This window comes from Camelus bactrianus, chromosome 1, assembly GCF_048773025.1.
Source record: "Camelus bactrianus isolate YW-2024 breed Bactrian camel chromosome 1, ASM4877302v1, whole genome shotgun sequence".
In the NCBI taxonomy this organism is placed as follows: Eukaryota; Metazoa; Chordata; class Mammalia; order Artiodactyla; family Camelidae; genus Camelus; species Camelus bactrianus.
The window spans coordinates 103,205,818-103,224,899 of record NC_133539.1 but is presented as its reverse complement, the minus strand read 5'-3'; the positions used below and the strand labels follow the sequence as shown (position 1 = coordinate 103,224,899).

Here is a 19,082-nt window from a genome sequence, read left to right as displayed (position 1 = left end):
CTGCTTTTATCTCTCTTGTGGTGTGTCCATTTCCTTTTGTTACATTTCTTCATAGATTTGTTTTATCTTAACATTACACTAAAAATTCCTTGATGGGAGGAGATGCAGTATCTTAGTGATCTTTAAATCTCTAGATTCTCAGTCCCTGAGGAAGTATGGCAAGAAGAAAAGAAGGCAGATAATGATATGTACAAAAGTAAATGTGTTTTTATCAATTGTGTGTGTGTGTGTGTGTGAGATGGATTAAATTTGAGGTGTACCTACCAAATGTGCTGTTAGGAAGGTTACCTGGTTCTAGGAACTGGGGCAATAATGGGGAAGGTCAGAGTAGGGTATGCTATCCTGTAATGAAAATGGGAATTCTTTTCTTTTAGGTTTTATATTGATAAATCATTTTTATATTTAGAGAAGAATAATCAGGCAGTAGAACATTTTCCCTGTAAGTTCCTTCCTGTTTTCCCCACTGCATAGCCCAACAACACTTTCTGCCTAAAGAGCAGTGCTTGCTCTCTAGAGGCCATGTGTTGAGAAGTTGAGGGTGAAGGTGGCCGAGAGTAATGCTGATAACCAGATTTGTGTCCATTTCCTTCTAGTAGAAATTCCACAGAAATGGAACTATTTTACTCATTCAATTCTTGATTAAAACCAGTATTTCTGTTGTAAGCCCCAAACCACAACTGTGTACATTTTTTGTAGGGGAGAGAGGAGTGGAGTTTATTGCTGTGAATATTTGTTTCTTGTATTCCCCCCCCCCCCCCCGGTGTGTGTGTGTGTGTATGTGTGTGTGTATAATCTGACCTTTGATGTTTGGCTTCTGATCGATTAGCTCTCAGAAGCAATAACTATTTGGAAAGATTTTGGAATCAAACCGAATATGTACTGTGCTCACTTAAGCTATATATGCCTTAGTCCCCCCTGATATATCAGATGAAAAAGTGGAATGAATTCCCCTTTCTTCTTCAACCCGTAAGCCCTCTTAAACCCTCTGGTGTTTTAGTAGAGTTTTAAAAATTGGCATATATTATTTTTGGACAGAAATTTTAAAGTATGTTTTTGTAGTGCAGTTAATTTTGTGAAATGAGGTCTTGCAACTAAGATTTTCTGTTTCCAGAGGAAGAAAAAGTGGCTTTTGTTAACTGGATAAACAAAGCCCTGGAGAATGACCCTGACTGTAAGCATCTCATACCCATGAATCCCAATGATGGCAGTCTTTTCAAGTCGCTTGCCGATGGCATCCTTCTTTGGTGAGTTGAGCACTGGGTTAAGGGAGCTATGTTTTTACTGTCTCCATTAGTGAGCATTCAGTGAAAACTAAAATTCAGCAAATTTTTCAAATTAGTTAACAAGGAGGTACACTGATCTTGAAGAATTTAGATTGCATAGAAAATTAAGTACTATTTGTTTTCCAAAATTTTCCTTCAAATGCAGGCTCTTACTTGTCTGGTGTCTTTTTCATCCATTTCCTTAATAATACCAAGGAACTTTTGAATTCCTCTGGTGCATTTTAATGGGTTCACAGGGTTTCTTTTTTCACTTCTCAGTAGGAGAGTGTTCATTATTGACTGAAACAGGAACATGAGGAAATACAATAGAAATAATATATCTCATTTTGTGCTTAAGTGCCATTAATGTTTTAAGTCATTCCTGTCATCCTTGGCTCTTTGCTGTTTCTGCTCATGAGATTGTAAACTCTCTAAGGGCATGTCTTAGTTATATGTCTTTGTCTTAGTTATATGTTCTGGAGTCCTAGCATACATCTCTGAACAAAGCAGATGTCTTTTTTATTTTTTATTTTTTTGAAGTTTATAAAAATACAGGAAACTTGCCAAGAAGAAAATAACCATTAAAAATATTCTTAACACCTATAATTAGCTATTATTGACATTCTGGCAAGTTTCCTCAGTTTTTTTCCCATGTTTTTACCTAAGAAAAAAAACTACCCATGAGTACAAAATATTAGTTTTTAGGACATTATGTATAAAATATGCCTTGACTTCCACGTGCAACTTTGACCTCTTCCTCTGACCTTCAGAGGAAATTCCTATTATGAGTTGAATGGGTATTTTCTTAACCTTACTTTAAAATGTAAATTATATTCTAAAATACAGAGATACATTTTATATTAATTTTTTTAAAAATGTTTGCACTATTGAGATTTTAGAAAGGCAAAATGTCTGGCTCTTTATCTTTCTGCAACAACAGTACTTTTAACACTGTTGATAGCACTTTATGAAATTTGGCTTCTTGAAAATGTCTTTGTTTTACATCTCAGGCTGCCCAATGTAGATGTTCATTAAATGAAATAAAGGCAAGATTCAGAGACAGAAAATGCAAGACTGTGAAAAAAACTAGAAAGAAATCTAAGATTGCTATTGCAGTAAATGATGAATTTGTTTTGGGTTAGGGAGTATTTCTTAGGTTTTTAAAATTAAGTCCCTATATGAATTACACTATCCTATTTTAAAGAAATGGATTATTATTTTTCAAATTTTAATTTTATTATCTACTTGTAAAATTAAACTAAAAACATTTCTGGGGGTCTTAAACTGAATTATTTCCATTTTCTCTTTAGCAAAATGATCAACTTATCTGAACCAGACACGATCGATGAAAGAGCCATTAATAAGAAGAAGCTCACCCCTTTCACTATTTCTGTAAGTATTTGTCCTTTGCTGGTGATCGTGTTACCGTAAGGATCATGGATCCCTTATTAACAGATCTTTAAACCCAGGCAAAACCTTTGCTTTAACATAATTTTGGCTTCCTGTAAAAAACTAGGTTTTCATTAGGTAAGAATTCAGCTGCATTTTTTAATGAGTGGAATTAAGACTCAAGGTACTTTGGATGAACTTCTTAAGATAATAGTATTCAGATTATGTTATTATAATTACTGAGTTATGTTTATTAATGAATATTTGCTTAGTGCCAGTGTTCTTGTTGATTGGTTGAAATAAGAATACTACACAGTTTTACCACATGTTTTACCATTTCACAAAATTTTAGCTTTTTTTTTGTACTAGATCATTCTGTCATCAGCTTTTCCATTCAGATCTTGTCAAAGGCCAGGAATTTATAGTCACCATACGTTTCCCTTCAAAATGTCCAGATTATTAGGTGGACATCTGTATTTACTAAGTGCGTAGTAGGTACCAATCAGTGTTCTAAACACACCACATGAATTATCCCTTTGACTCCATCCAGCGGCCTTAAAACAAGGTAAATACTATGATTTTACAGGTGGGGAAACTGAGGCACCGAGAGGTTACACAGTGGTCCAGCCAGGATATGACCCCAGTAGCCTAGCTCCAGAGCCCAGCCTTCTAATCACTACTCTATACTGCCATTCTCATGTGGTGGTAGTAGTAAGCAACTAGTTAATGTGCTGGTCACTGCTGTAGCTGTTAACAGCAAGCTACTGCTAAGCTGTTTCCTTCATTTCTGTTGGCAAGTATAATGCTTGATTTTGCTGAAGTTAAGTCTCTTCTATAAGGAAGCCATGACCTTAGAGCAGTGGTGTGTGGTTAGTCTTGGACTATCTAACAGGGACTCCCATTTCCTGTTAAGTAAGAACTGAGAAGTAAGAATTGGGTGTTGACTAGCATGGCTTTCTTGTCCTCCACTTTCCAGAAAGCCAATAATGTGGCATCTTCCTAGCAGAAACGACCATTCTTGAAGAAGCCCATTTCTGATTGCAGTTGCCATAAGTTCACTTTCTTTCACATCTTGTGTCAGGGTGCTTCATCTAGGATCTATAGTTGTTGGAAATATTCATATACATCTTCCTTTTAGAATATGTGTGTCACATAACTTTTTATGGCCCTGGGTCCGAAATACAGCATTTCTTACTATTGTATAAATTAATTGTATGGCTTGACTTTTAATAGTTGTTTGCAGGACATTAAAGAAAAATGCTCTGTAACTATTTTGCAATAGCTATAGGATGGGTCTGAGGGTCTCAGTCTTTTACATTTCTGTTTTTAGAGAGAGCGTTCTTCTAGTATGAGTAGGGGTCATAGTCTAAGTCTCTAGGATGCTTGAAAGAGTGTACTAATGTAGAATGAGAAAGGGCAGGCCTCTGGGAAGGGGCAGAGTGTTACTGTGGCTATCAAATCTGCTTTGTTTATTCAGTAATTTTAGAGCTCTGGGAATAGATCTGCTAGAAAAGTACCAGTTTCCCATGAAACTTTATCCCAAAGAAGCCTAACTCATTTGTAAAAAGTTGTAGTAATATAGTTTTTCACCTCATGATGATAAGTATCATAATGTGTGAAAGAAGAGGAATATGAAAGGACGAAAATGACATACAATAACTATGAAAGCAAGGGAAAGGGACAGATCAAATAGTTAAGAGCAGGACTCATTTATGGTCTTGGAGACTCTGTCATCTCTCTTCTATCCAGTGTGTCACTGAGCTGCATTCTCTTGATTGTTCATCATTATTGAAAGGAAAAAAAATAATTATATGAATAAGAGTCTGAAAAACAGACGGTAGTGATTTGGGGACCTGAAAGCCAGGAAACTAACACAAGAGTGGGTATAGGAAATTGAATCTGTTCATTAAAACATGTAAAAAATCCAATGCAATTAATATACTCACCTACATACGAGATGTATGTGTATACACTTTACACTTATATCTGTGTACAAATGTGCACACACACATATGACCTTAATTTCAATTACAGTTTAAGTAGGGAAAACATAAATCTCATTTGGACATTCCAAATGGAGGAGAAGTGATGATATGTAAAATAAGAAAGAAATCTGAATAGCAAATCATGCCTTTATCCTTACTGAACCATTAATTGTATAGCACAGCCCTCTCAGAAATCATTAACAAAAATGAACTCATCTGGAATTGAAGCTTTAAGGGAAATGAAAAGTTGCAAAGTGGTATGAACTAAAAGAAGGAAAACTTGCAGTGTTCCTATTTGAGACTGTTAGTAAAGAATTGGGTAATTAACTAAAATAGAAGGGATGTGAGAAGCTATCTAAACCAGCAGTGTAAAATTTCCTACCTGGTAAAGTCGGCTGTATCTTAGGCACAGAGAATTCACTGATGCACAGAAAAGATGGGAGAGCATGCATGCATCCATCTGGCTGCTGTATTCTTTTCAATATCAATAGGTTATGTTCCCACACAAAAAATGGGGGAGAATGGATGGTTTATCCAAGATAAACCTCCATGTTTGGTTGAGTCTTTTCCTAATATCTCTGTAAGATATCCTATTTCACAGATTAGGACACTGAAACAAAAGGAGAAACAACATCTCTCTCATGTCTCAATTGTTGGAAGTTCCTCATTGTCCTTGTCTACCCCTGCCAAGACAGGTCTTCAGGAAGGAAGATTGAGCACTCAGGGCAGTTGTCCATTTTAAAACTCGGAGAACAACCTCTTTGTGGGGTTCTCCTGGTACTTCTTGTTCTTTAGAATTGGCTTTAGACAATAGTGGTCAACCCTATTCCCTAATTACCTGTAGGGTGGTATTGTAGTTACCAATTGGAAACTTACCATTTATTTGAGGAAGCACATTTTGGCTCCTTACTTTTAATCCAATTACTTGTAAGTCATTTGCTATACTTGCAAAGCCCAACATTTTTTAAATAAAATTAACATCAAAGGCTGATTCCCCATATATCACCAACACAACCTACTGATAAGACAAAAATGAGTTTTACTGCTTACTGCAGTAAGAGAAAACACCACCTGCAAAACCCCAGCAGTGTCTTCCAGTGAAGGTCAGAATTTGAGATTTGGAATTGTGGTTTCAGGACAGCCTTTCAGTGTGGGAGAGGAATAGAGGGGAGACTGATTACTGGGTAAGGATCACCATACATCAGTCAAGATTGGTGGAAGTAGCAAGGGGAGGATTTCGAGGGGAAGGAGTCAAAGAATCTTTTAGAGTATTAACTGTCCATCAGTGTTTCCCACTGAAGAGTTGAGTCTCCCAAGTAGTGCCTGCAATGAACCATCAAACACTTTGCCTTCTTTTCCTCGAAGAATAAAGTCATGTCAGTGAAAACAGAGGAATTGCCCAAAGTCATGTTAAGGTGTGGTCTCCTTGTCACTGTCCAGGCAGAGGCAAGCAGTGGAAGGTTTTCTGGTTCTCACTAATTATTATAATAAATTTAGTGAAACTGCATATTTCTTTTGGCCACAGCACCATGCTGTCAGTGCATATATTGAAGGGTCATTACAAGATTACCCTTATTATTGGAATAATTTTCATCAGTCCCGTTCTTTCCCCTGCTGATGCATTCTGGAGAATCCCAAGTGGACCAAACATCCTTTATGCTCTTGGAAAAGAAGATAGAAAAATATTACTGGTCAAGCCTCAATTGGCAGAGGCTGTCTCTTGAAAGTTATATTGATTTGATTTCAGGTAGCTGAAACATATCTGAAGATATGAAAAATCTTCTAAATATCCAGAAAGTACTTGAAATTCACTGATAATATTTTCATATTTATCATGTGTATTTGTAGTGGATTTAGATTATAAATATATTAAAGGATTCTCTGGTTCTGCCTTCTTCTGGGAGAACTGTGTTTAAATGAATATTGCTTAATACCATGACAAAAATAATTTGATTCCAAATGTTAACTTTAATTATCCTGGACTGAACCCCAAGAGACACAGCCATTTACTTGGAGCCCAGCAAGCCAGATTGCTTCAGCATACTGCAAGAAGCATTTGAAATAATCGCTGTGCTTTGTGACCCTTTGCGTATCTTCTGGCTGGTAAACATCAAACTCAAAAATTTAAACAAGCTGTGGAAGCAGGGACTCCACCCAAACATAGACTGTTGAAGTAAAAGAGGAAAAGACAATCTCTACCTTTTCCCAAAAGCAAATCAAACACAATTAACAACAAATCCACTAGCTATTAAATTTACCTCTTCTTATCTCTGGTGACTTTAAAGTCTAACTGTATTGATTATTTATTACCATTAAATGGCCACAAAAATAAGGCCCAGCAGCAAACAGGCCACTATGTCCTTCCAAAAGGTGAAAAGGTGATTACAAAAAAGGCCTAGGTACATTTGTTATTTCTAGGAAAGAAGTTTGAGGAAAGAAAAAAAAAATGAAAAGCCAAGGTAACATAATTTTTCTAATTCGATGTCTTTTCCAATTTGCTGCCTTATGTTGTCCCAGTTTTTTGTTGTTTGGTGTTTCTTTTTCCTTTCATTTGTGTTTCTGGTCACTGGCACAGCATTAATAGATGAAAACTAAAGGACAAATTAATTCATATTATTAAATAAATATTGCCTTTAGTTAAGCTCTTAGATTAAAATTAATGGCATGTCTGGATTTAAAAAAGCTCTAAGGGGGAGGAGGGTATAGCTCAAGTGGTAGAGCACATGCTTAGCATGCACGAGGACATGGGTTCATTCCCCAGTACCTCCTCTAAAAATAAATATGTAAACCTAATTACCTCCCAACCCCAACCCCCAAAAAAACCTTTAAGAGAGTTATCTTTTTTTTTTTTTAGGTTTATGTGAAAATAATTCCAAACTTGTAAGAAATGGCAAAACTAAAACCTGTACAAAAACACTCATATACCCTTTACCTAGGTTCCCTGTTGTTAGTTGTTTATTTCACTTGCTTTAATATTTGTGCTCTCCTACTTCTGTGTGTGTGTGTGTGTGTGTGTGTGTGTACACAGTGTTTTTTCCTAAACCATTTGAGGGCACGTTCCATACCTCATGACTCTTTGCTAATGAGTTCCTTAGCATATACTTAATAAGAATAAGGATTTTCTCTTATATTACCACAGTATAGTCATCAAGTTTATACACTGATATATTTAGAGGCACAAGAGATCTATATATCCCTTATAGTTGATGTTAGTTTTTATCATCAGATTAAGATGTTGCCCAGTTTCTCCACTGTAAAATTACTGTTTTCTTTTTCTCCCTTGTGCTTAATAAGCACCCCATGGGGAAACACTTGAAGGCTATGCAGATATCCTGCTCCTTAACGGAATTTCTCCCTAGATTTAGTGTGCATTGATGATTCTTTCCTAATCTAGTGTTACCATGGTGGTTGCAAAATTACGTTTTCTTTTTCAACTCCAGCACTTCCTCCACATTTACCACTCATTTACTTGGCATTCTACTGTAACCAAGAGATGTCTCTTCTCTTCTCTCTCTGTCATTGATATTGACTCAGGAATTCCTACTTTTTCCAGTGGCTTAATTCATTACTGTGCTTAATTATTTTGGTTCTTAAATTGTCCCAGGTTTAGTCATAGAGGGCATCTTCAAGATGGCTCTAGGTGTTTTTTTTCTTCCTTTTTTCATTGTTGTAAAATACACATAACATAAAACTTACCACTTTAACCATTTTTAAGTGTGCATACACTTACATAGCTATGCATTCATAATTACCATTCTTCTCCAGAGCTCTTCTCATCCTCCCGAACTGAAACTCTATGCACATTAAATAATAACTCCCCATTGTCCACTCCCCCATGCCCTGGCTGCCACCATTCTACTTTCTGTCTCTATGATTTTGGCTACTCTAGGTACCTCATAAAAGTGCAATCATACAATAGCTATTTTTTGTATGTGTGACTGACTTATTTCATTTAGTGTAATGTCTTCAACATTCATCCGTGCTGCAGCATAAGTCGGAATTCCCTTCCTTTTTAAGGCTAAATAATACTCTATTGTATGTCTATACCATATTTTACTTATCTGTTTATCTGTGGATGGACACTTGGGTTGTTTCCACCTTCTGGCTTTTGTGAATAATGCTATGAACATGAGTGTGTACATATCTGTTTGAGTCCTAGCTTGCATTTTCTGTAGTATATACCCAGAAGTGGAAATTGCTAGATTAGATGCTAATTCCATGTTTAATTTTTTGAGGAATTGCTGTACTGTTTTCCACAGAAACTGCACTGTTTTACATTCCCACTAACAATGCAGAAAGGTTCCAATTTATCCACATCCTCTCCAATGCTTGTTATTTTGTTTTGTTAATAATAGACATCCTGATGGATATAAAGTGATGTCTTATTGTGGGTTTGATTGACATTTCCCTAATGATTAGTCATGTTGATAATCTCTTCACGTATTTATTGTCCATTTGATATCTTCTTTGGAGAAATTCTGCCCATATTTTAATCAGGCTGTTTGCTATTTTGTGTAGGATAATCGGGGAAAGCCATTAGTTGCAGTTGAGCAGTCCTAAAGGAATTGTGGATATCTGGGGAAAGTGTGTTGCAGGCAGAGTTCGAAGTCTCTATGTAGCTGGAACAGAGTGAGTGAGAAGACATAGTAGGAATGACAGGGACTAATTTGAAGGATTTTAAAGCTAGGGAACACCATCAGGTTCATATTGTACTATGGTCACCAACAGCAGGGTGTCGTGGAAGATGGATTGTAGAGTGTTAAGTTGAAGAATGGGGGCTAGGAAGGAACTAAGAAACTTGAAGAAAGGCACTGACAGTTTCCAGAGGTATTTAGAAGGGTGGATTGACAGAAATTGGTCACATAGGAGGCAAGGAAGAACAAGGATTTTGCTCAGGTTTCTGACTTCAGGAGAAAGAAGGCAAGAATGAAGGTTGGTCCTGTCAACCAAGATGGGAAATAAAGGAAAAGCCCATTTTAACAGGGAATTAGAGGAAGACGAGGGAGGCATGGCCTGAGAATTGCTTCAGTTTGGACATGTTGAGTTTGAGGTGCTTGTGCAACATTTAGGTGGGCATAATCCAGTGCATATCTATGTGTAGAGTTTAGACTGGGGTCTGGGAGGGTGCGTGGCCTAGAGATTTGGAAATCACTGGCATATAGAGGTGGTATCAGTATTACTTATGTTAAAAATAAATGAGGAAGTTCACCATCCATTGTTTCTTCTTTACCTTCACAACTTGTTGATAAGGGTTTAGAAAGTACTTCCTCACGCGCATTTTCCTCTGTGGCAATTCAGGAAAATTTAAACCTAGCCCTGAATTCCGCCTCCGCCATTGGTTGTACCGTGGTCAACATTGGTGCCCAGGATCTCAAAGAAGGAAAACCTCACTTGGTCTTGGGACTTCTCTGGCAGATCATCAAAGTGGGTCTTTTTGCTGATATTGAGATTTCTAGGAACGAAGGTAAGAGAGTCAAAAATATTTGCTTTCCATTGACATAGTCTTACTATGAGGAGAATTTATATTTCATTATTTCCCCCTCAGCCCTGATTGCACTGCTAAATGAAGGCGAGGACCTGGAAGAGCTGATGAAGCTTTCTCCAGAGGAATTACTGCTGCGGTGGGTGAACTACCATCTGACCAATGCAGGGTGGCGTACCATCAGCAACTTCAGCCAAGACATTAAGGTTTACATTTTAATGTTCAGATTCATGCCATAAAATAAGGATGTGGAGTGTATAAAAAAGAAAAAGGGTTTCAGACTTAAATTTGAAATTTAATTCACAGGGACACAGTATAGAAAATGAAATTTTGCGTTTATCTGTCTGATGTGGATCCCCAGATTATAATCAGAAAATCTTTTACTAAATAAAAAAAACTGGTTTATTGGCTTTTTATAAGAAATACAGCTGGTTGTGAGAGGAAAGAGGTGCTAGCATTAGCAGATTAAAGCATTCTTTCCCATTTGATGTGCCCCAGGGAGACTAAATGATAATGAGGATGTCAGTCTATGCATTTGGACTGAGAATGACATCTGTTGGCTGGACTAGAGGCCCTTGTGGGCTTGACCAGTTTAATGCTCTTACTCCCACTTTGCCAATAAGCAGTTAATAGGAAACCAAAATATCTGAAGGCACAGGGAACATAGACAAAAGGAGGTCTTCAGGTATGTCTGTGAACCAAAGTAGCTTGAAACACTTCCCTCCTTACTGGAAGGGACTCATCAAGGAAACTGGACCCTAATCTTAACTGATGCTGATGCTTAAGAGTGTAAACAAATGAAAAAGGTGAGGAAGGCCGTTCCAGGTGTCGGAAACAGGATTGCTAGATGCTCTGAAGTGTGAGACAGCATCGTGCGCTCAGGAACCTATAAGTAATAAGTAAAGGTTACTAAGTTCTTAGTCCATTCTTTGAGATGGGGGAAGTTTCTTCAGTTTGACTACTTTTTTCCTATATCTAGTGATGATTTTATTCATTTTTAAAATTCCATTTCATTTCTTTTCTTAAAGGATTCAAGAGCGTATTTTCATCTGCTTAATCAGATTGCACCTAAAGGTGACCGGGATGATGGACGTGCTATTGCCATCGACCTTTCGGGATTTAACGTCAGTATAGTTTTTAATTAAACTTTAAAAAATTTTTGTAAAATTTTTTACATAACATAAAATTTACCATTTTAACCATTTTTAAGCGTACAGTTCAGTGGCATTAAGTACATTTGCTTTATGTGCAGTCATCACCACTATCCCTCTCCAGAAGTTTTTCCTCATTGCATAGTGAATCTGAACCCATTAAACAACTCCCCATTCTTCTCTCTCCCAAGCTCCTGGTAACCACTGTTCTACTTTGCATCTCTATGAATTTGACTAGCCAGTGCAGTCATATTTAGAGTACAGCACTCTCCAAGCAGCATTCCCTGGTGGAGCCCTGAGCCCTTCGTTAAAGCGTGGCTCTTTGCTTTCCAGAAGTTTTTTTTTTTTTTTTTTTTTTTAATCCTTCATGCCCTAGGCTCCAAATTTCCATGCTAAGCTACCTGGCTGTCATGCCTGAAGAAAGGGAATTGCAGAATTCTGACCTTGAGTGTGTATGGAATCAACCCTACACTCGCATTTCCCTGGTGCAACATCACTGGAACTCACCAGGGTGCTTTTGTGGCTGTCACTGTGCACCAGGAAATGGAGCAACAGGATATTACTAGATTTCTAAGGAACTGATGAGCAGTTTTTCCAACTTATATTTGGCAATACACAAAATAAAAGATGGCAAATCCTAGTATTCATGGTGGAAGAAGGACTGATACAAATCCTGACCTATCTAACACATTTCCTAAGAAGCCCATTCTTTCAGTGTAAGTTGTAAATACCAGGGATGGTTCTATCTAAACGTTAAAATCTGGTCAGATTATAGTTTGTATGAAAATCTATGAAGTACTTAAAGTGAATATACATAATATTTAGTTTTAAAGGCAACTTGAGACATCACTAATTGATTATACTTCACATTATTATAATAAAACATCTGAAATATCTATTGCAAAATTTGCAAATTAGTTTGAGTCAAAAAATCAGGAACTTAAAAAAACTTAAGGAAAATTTCAAACATATTCAAAAGTGAACAGACTCAGTATTGTGAACTACCTACCATGTGTTCATCCCCCAGATTCACCAACTATCAACTCATGGTCAGTATTTTTCCTTCATTTCTCGTCCACTTATTTCCTTCCTCTTCCATATTATTTTGAAACAAATCCTAGACATCATATCATTACATCAATAAGCATCTCAGTATGTATTTCTAAAAGGTAAATACTCTTTAAAATATAACCATAATACCTTATCATACCAAAAAGTTAACAATAATTTATAAAATCATCAAAATGACTAATCAATGTTGACATTTCCAATTGCCTCATAAATGTCAGATTTTCTTGTTATAATTTATTTGAATGAAGATCTGAATAAGGCCCACATATTGTGATTTGTTCACATCTACCTGAGGAGCTTTTTATTGCTGTTTAATAGCACTGAACCTATTGCTTCCTCTGATTTCATTTACATTTTACTTACAACACTGGTGCACAGAATTAAGTAAGTCATAATACCTGGTCATGATATACTCTCATCATGAGTCCATGCATATCCCTTTTTTTATTTTTTTTTTTTGTTAGTCGTTTGTATTGAAATTGTAACCAGCTCATGTGAACCCTCAATCCAACAAGAACACGAAGACTTCTTTCTTTCTTTTTTTATTTTTTCCCCCTTAGTCGAGGCCCTGGGGATTGAACCCAGGACCTCCTGTACACCGAGCATGTGCTCTACCACTGAGCTATACCCTCCGCTCCAAGAAAGCTAAGACTTTGACATCAGTTTACATTTAGCTGTTCTTCCTTATCCCATCTCGCTGCCCGACTTTAATGTGATCATCACCATCTTGGATCTTATGCTCATTTTATATAGTTGCTTTTCTTTTTAAATAGTTTTCTTTCAACCAAATATATTTCTTACAGAATTAAAATTTTTTATTTAACTTCTTAACTTCATATAAAATTTCTCATGTTGTACTTACATTTCTAGTACTTTTCTTTGAACATATTATGTTACTAGAAGTCACTCATATTGTTAGATGTCTTTGTGGGAATATTACACAGTTGCACAGTTTTCATCTGTTCTCTTGTTGATAAGCATTTGGTTTGTTTCCAGGGTTTTGCAGTTGTGAAAAGTGCTGTTCCTTCTGACCTTAATATTTTGTACATGTGTCCCAACTTGTTTTTCATTGAAAGAAGAGTCTGCTGGAAATATCAGAGTAGAATGGGTGATACAATTAGGCCTCTTAGCCAGAAGGTACTCTAATATATGGCCTTGGACAGGTTACCTATAATTCAGCCAGCAGGAGCTTACTGATTTAGTATTTGAAAGTTTTGTTGAGGACTTCAGCAAGGAGGGTGAAATATTCCTCTAATCACAGCAAGAAAACTCAGAGAATTGTTCTCACTGATTTAAAAGACATGGGGAAGTTGATTCGGAATTCCTACACTTTCTGACCCTGTTTTGAGCCATTTTTTGATATTCTTCCAGAAAAGTAATTGCTTATAAATATGTGTTTCTAAAAAATGCCAATCAAAAGTTTAACCTTGACCATTTTCATTTTATTTCACTGTTTAGGAGAAAAATGACTTGAAGCGGGCTGAATTCATGCTTCAACAAGCAGATAAGCTGGGCTGCAGACAGTTTGTCACTCCTGCAGATGTGGTTTCAGGCAATCCTAAACTTAATTTAGCCTTTGTAGCTAATCTGTTTAACACATACCCAAGCCTACAGAAGCCTGATAATAATGACATCGATATGAATTTGTTGGAAGGTATGCTCTTTCTGTCTTTCATTGATTCACTCTAAGTGTCTTGTGGTCTTGTCCTACTTCACTGTCAGAGGTAGGAGACTGTGGTGGGAGATGCAGTTTACTGAGTGTAGACATGTACATCCATTGAAAAGTTCACGTTAAAGTCATTTTTCATTTTGGTTAACAGAGAATGCTGAGTTAAATCTTACCTGTCTGTCATTTCTCCATAAGGGTTTAATGAAAACTGTCACACGTTTAAAATATTCTCTTAAATGACCACATAACATAATTCCACCACCAATACGGACAATGAATATTACCTATTGGAAAAAGATAATTATTTGTAGCTTTTTTCCTCCATTGAAACCTACAGTTTGACTCCAATATTTTTCTCCTTTTAATGTTTTTAGTGTACATGGAAAAACTTATAATATTCATTACTTGTCTTGTGTGTGGGCTATTGTTATCTGTCTCATAATTTATAATACTTTCCTATTTTGCTTCATGAAATGCAGATTTGACCCCTCCTAATGTAGGTACTGTATTTAGTACTTTTCTATACTCTATATATACTCATCTGAATGTTTTTATTAGTACCATTTATTCTTTCTATCTGGGTTGATATTTATTTTTTGCACTGTTTATGTTGTGTTTTTTTCTGTCTTAATATGCCTAAAGAATGAATGATGACAAAGCAAGAAACAAATAAAACTTAATTAGAATATCAGGGCAAGACTTGATTATATAAACCCTCTGCCTAATTTGCCTTCTATAATGATGGGATATTGTAGCTGTAAACACATTAGAAATCAGTTTTGACAATTGGATTCCATGATTTGATGTAAAACCTTTATCCCTCTGCTGTGCATAAACAAACTTACCTTTTATCACAAGTAATCTCTGAAAGTATCTATTAGGTTCTATAACATAGATCATTCTGTATTATTTAGCCATGTTACATTTAGTAAATGTCATCGAAGCTTACGATATATGAAATTGTCATAATGACAAAAACATCCTCAATATGTAGTCCTTTCTCCTTGTCTGACTCCTCCTTTTCTTCTATTCTCACACTCTCCCTCACATCCATACCAAAACCCACATTAGTATCAGAACTAAAAGTAAAAACTGGTGGCAGTTGTCAGAGGCAGGGGCCACTCCTAACATATTCTCGTTAGTCACCTTGGTTTGGAGAGGACAGTCCTCAGGTGGGGATTATTCTTGGTGGGGAGAACTTGATACTGCATGTTCCTTCTCACATCACCCACCTTACTCCCTTCCCCAGTGAGACAGAGTGAGCAATCAGTTTCATCATCATTTTCTCCTTGACAGCCACAACCACAGTTCCAAGGTCCTTGTCACTTTATAACTATAAGATAGATTTTAAAAAAATGTTGGTTTTTCAGCAAAGAAATTTAGGGTGAGAGATTGGAACTTTTAAAAAATTAAATTAAAAAAAAAACTGCTAGGTTTTTATCAGCCTGGAAAATTTCAAAATCCCTGTGTCTTACGGTAGAAGGCATTGTTTAGAGTGGCATATTAAAAATGACCTGCTTTTTATAGTCACTGAATTCTTGCTAGATATCTTTTCCAACTTGCTCGCTCTCCTATTTGTCACGTTTGAATTCTTTTGCTAGTGTTTAGCATGCTTTTGGAATTTTTCAGTGTGAATAGGATTGCTAAATATTTCCATTAGTATTTACTTTATTTGTATAAAAGGTACTGTGGGAAATATTTATCAATTATCTTTATTTAGAACATATGTATGTCCTGATACATCTGCCAAAAGTGAATTTTACTTTGACTGTCATTGGAGTTTTTTCCTCTGTAGATTTGTTTTTGTAGATCCTTATGAAATTTGAAGCTTGATTTTATCACATCCTATATTCATATATTAGTATGTCCTCACTGGCAAAGAATTTTATCTGTATAGAATTAAAGAAAATTAAAAGCCCAATTAAATATTAAATCTTCATATTAAATTGAGCCAAACATGTGGGCTACGTATAGGGAGACCATCTCAGAATTCATTTGTGGTGATAGAAAATACATAGGCCATGGAATTAGACTTTGTCCAAATCATGATGCCATCATTTAGTAACTGAGTGACCTTTGGGAGTCTTGGTTTTCTCATATATAAAACAGGACTTATAATACTTACTCTGAAAAATTACAGAGCAAATTAAAATGACCTTTCATGAACGAATGAGTTTAGCATACAGTATGTGCTTACTGATGGATGGTCAGGTGGGGAAGAGGAAAACATTTAGCACATCGCTTAGCACGTGTAGTGAGTGTTCAGTATACATTAATTCCTTTTATTTCTTCTTGGTAGCCTACTTTTAATATATTTGCCATTCTTTCTGAAACTTTTATCAATTGCAGTATCAGTTTGGCCCCCAAAATGAAAATGTTTTATAGTTCTTTCTCTCTTTATATCAGCAATTAAGAGTTTACTTCTAAGATTGCTTTAGTTGTCTGACATCCAGACATTTCCAATCTGGAATACATATGTTTTTATAATGCTTTACCATGGCTTTTGCACAAATGCATAGTGCTTCTGGCTTTGAGCATTTATTTACCAAGACAACTTGAAACGGTATTAGATAAATAAATGCTCACTTATGAAATCTATTTTACTTTCCAGGTGTCAAAAATTAATGATATAATTAGTTTAGAACAACAGGAAGAAATACAAAATGCTGAAGTTTATAATAGTTTCAGAACTCAATCAAAATACAGGTTTAGTGTCTTTTAAAATACTATTCATATATCATCAGTTTCAGCAGAAATTGGATATTATTTTAAGTAAAAGTTAAACTGTTGTTACATTATCAACGTTTGTAATTTTAAAACAGAATTTGGATTTTCCTAGATAGAAATAATGTAAAAATTCTCTAATTACTAGAAGAAAATTATATAATAGAGAAACAACTAAAAGGTAAACCCAAGTCACATGCATCGAGCTTTTGATCATAGTATGGTTATATTTTTGTCACTTCCAGGAAAGTTCAGATGTTTAATTTGCACCTATTTAATAACTCCTAAAACAAGGCAAACATGGGTTCCAGGAGTTTATCTTGTTCTTTTCAAAAAGTTTCTCATATCAGTTATATATTATAAAATGGTAGGAGCAGATACAACAGACTGGTCAGTTAGCTTTTATGCGGACCAGAGGGAGCAAAATTTAAGCAAGAAATTATATGGATATATAATTGAATAGAGCAAGAATTAAAGCAGATTCTGAGAAAGCCTTTCAGTAATGGCATTGAAAACCACATGAAAACACAGTGGGCAGATTATTTCCTGAACAGTTGGCACAAAAAACCGAATCTTTCAGGTTTTACAAGGTTTGGATTTCTGTTCTGGGCGTGCAGGTTGACACTATCTGTGGCACTCAGTCTGAAGATGACTGAGGGATGGCTCCATGGGAATGGACCCCTGGAGCTCAGGTGGTTTACAGATTTATGTGCCAAATTACCCTGGGGATCCCACATAAGCTAAAGTCTAGACAGTGACCTGGCCTTTGCAGTGGCCTAGAAGTGATGAGGTATAAATGTTTCAATTTTTCAAGAGTATGGTGATTAGATATGGGCAAGGCCATTCCACTCCTAACTTTGCTGAAAAACAAATAATAATATTACAGAGAGTCACTTAGGACTATCTGCAGGCCAAGGGATGACTGGAAAGCAGTCGTGGCAAAGAGAGCCCACATCTCTCTCTGCCCACTTGGCAGCACACGATAGCCACGTTGTCCTTATAGATGGGATGAGCACAGCTATGAAGGGAATGCTTGGGAAGGGTGGGTACCACAGGTTAAATAATAGTGCCTGCAATAGTTTCTCCTTGAGGTGATCTTTGAGGTCTGGTGACTTACTATGATGAAATGTGTCTTTTTCATAACACTCTGTATGGGGGCCGTGCCCTGTATGTATTTTCAGTAGTGACCATCTAAAATAACTCAGGAAGCCTGTAAAATAGTTATGTCCCCTCATTGCTTGTTTTTATGTTACCTGTAATCCCTTCTCCCCTTCATTGCTGTTTGGCATCATTAAAATGTAGGTTTGTGTGCTCAGAAACTTTCCTGTGTAAAATCATCATCTGTACAAATTTAGAGACACTGCATTGGGAAAGGTACCACTTTTCTATTTCTGTTTAATGTGCTAATGCTACTCTGACTGCTAAAAGACTGTGCTTTATTGATTTTTAGCCAGTCCTTTTGCATAGAATCATATGCAGATATGACTCTTAAAGAAGTTTATCTGTTACTTTTCTGAACAGAGAAACCCCATGGCTCAGTAATTAACAGGCATCAAGTAAGGGATTCTAGATGGAGAAATTTAGAAAGCAAATGGAGGCTTTCTAGACAGGGAGAAAAAGGACTTTGGCAATAAGAAGTTTTTTTCCCCCCTAAAAAGACTATATATAGTATCACAGGATCCACGGTATGTATGGCCAGTCTATACCTGTCAGAATGGCTTAAAATATAGTTCTTGATTCCTTTTGTCCTGAATCATCAGTGTGAACTTATTTCTACTCTAGGAGAGAGCAAGGAAGAGAGGACATTTCGGAACTGGATGAATTCCTTGGGAGTCAACCCATATATTAATCATTTGTACAGGTAAATATTTTATGTGTTTCAGCTTTATGGCCAGGGTCCAACTTTGTTTCAAACTGTACGTATGTTTACATGAGAACATTTTCTAAAAATCTCAAGAATTTTAGCCGTCATTTAGAGTTTCAGAATAATGGGAATTAGCCATACAGTGGATTTTAAAAGAAAAGTATTTGTCCATCGATAGATAACTCAATAAAGAAGTTGTGGTATATTTATACAATGGAATACTACTCAGCCATAAAAATAATAAAATAATGCCATTTGCAGCAACATGGATAGACCTGGAGATTGTCACTGTAAATGATGTAAGTCAGACAGAGAAAGAAAAATACCATATGGTATCATTTACAGGTGGAATTTAAAAAAAAGACAAACGACTTATTTACAAAACAGAAACAGACTCACAGACATAGAAAACAAACTTATGGTTACTGGTAGGGGGAAGCAGGTGGGAAGGGATAAATTTAGAGTTTGAGAGTTGCAGATACTAA

General features: G+C 36.2%; 1 protein-coding gene across 4 annotated transcripts in view; it reads left to right on the top strand.

The window, feature by feature from the left end:
- The window catches only part of PLS1 (plastin 1), a 95,476-nt gene that overhangs the window by 62,085 nt on the left and 14,309 nt on the right, over positions 1 to 19,082 (top strand). For all 4 annotated transcript variants that reach the window (XM_010952241.3, XM_045514692.2, XM_045514690.2 and 1 more), the window contains 7 exons: positions 1,112 to 1,244; positions 2,573 to 2,654; positions 9,935 to 10,100; positions 10,182 to 10,324; positions 11,147 to 11,242; positions 13,799 to 13,994; positions 18,516 to 18,594. In XM_010952241.3, the coding sequence (XP_010950543.1) occupies positions 1,112 to 1,244; positions 2,573 to 2,654; positions 9,935 to 10,100; positions 10,182 to 10,324; positions 11,147 to 11,242; positions 13,799 to 13,994; positions 18,516 to 18,594 (895 nt within the window). The remainder of the gene's footprint in view (positions 1 to 1,111; positions 1,245 to 2,572; positions 2,655 to 9,934; positions 10,101 to 10,181; positions 10,325 to 11,146; positions 11,243 to 13,798; positions 13,995 to 18,515; positions 18,595 to 19,082) is intronic.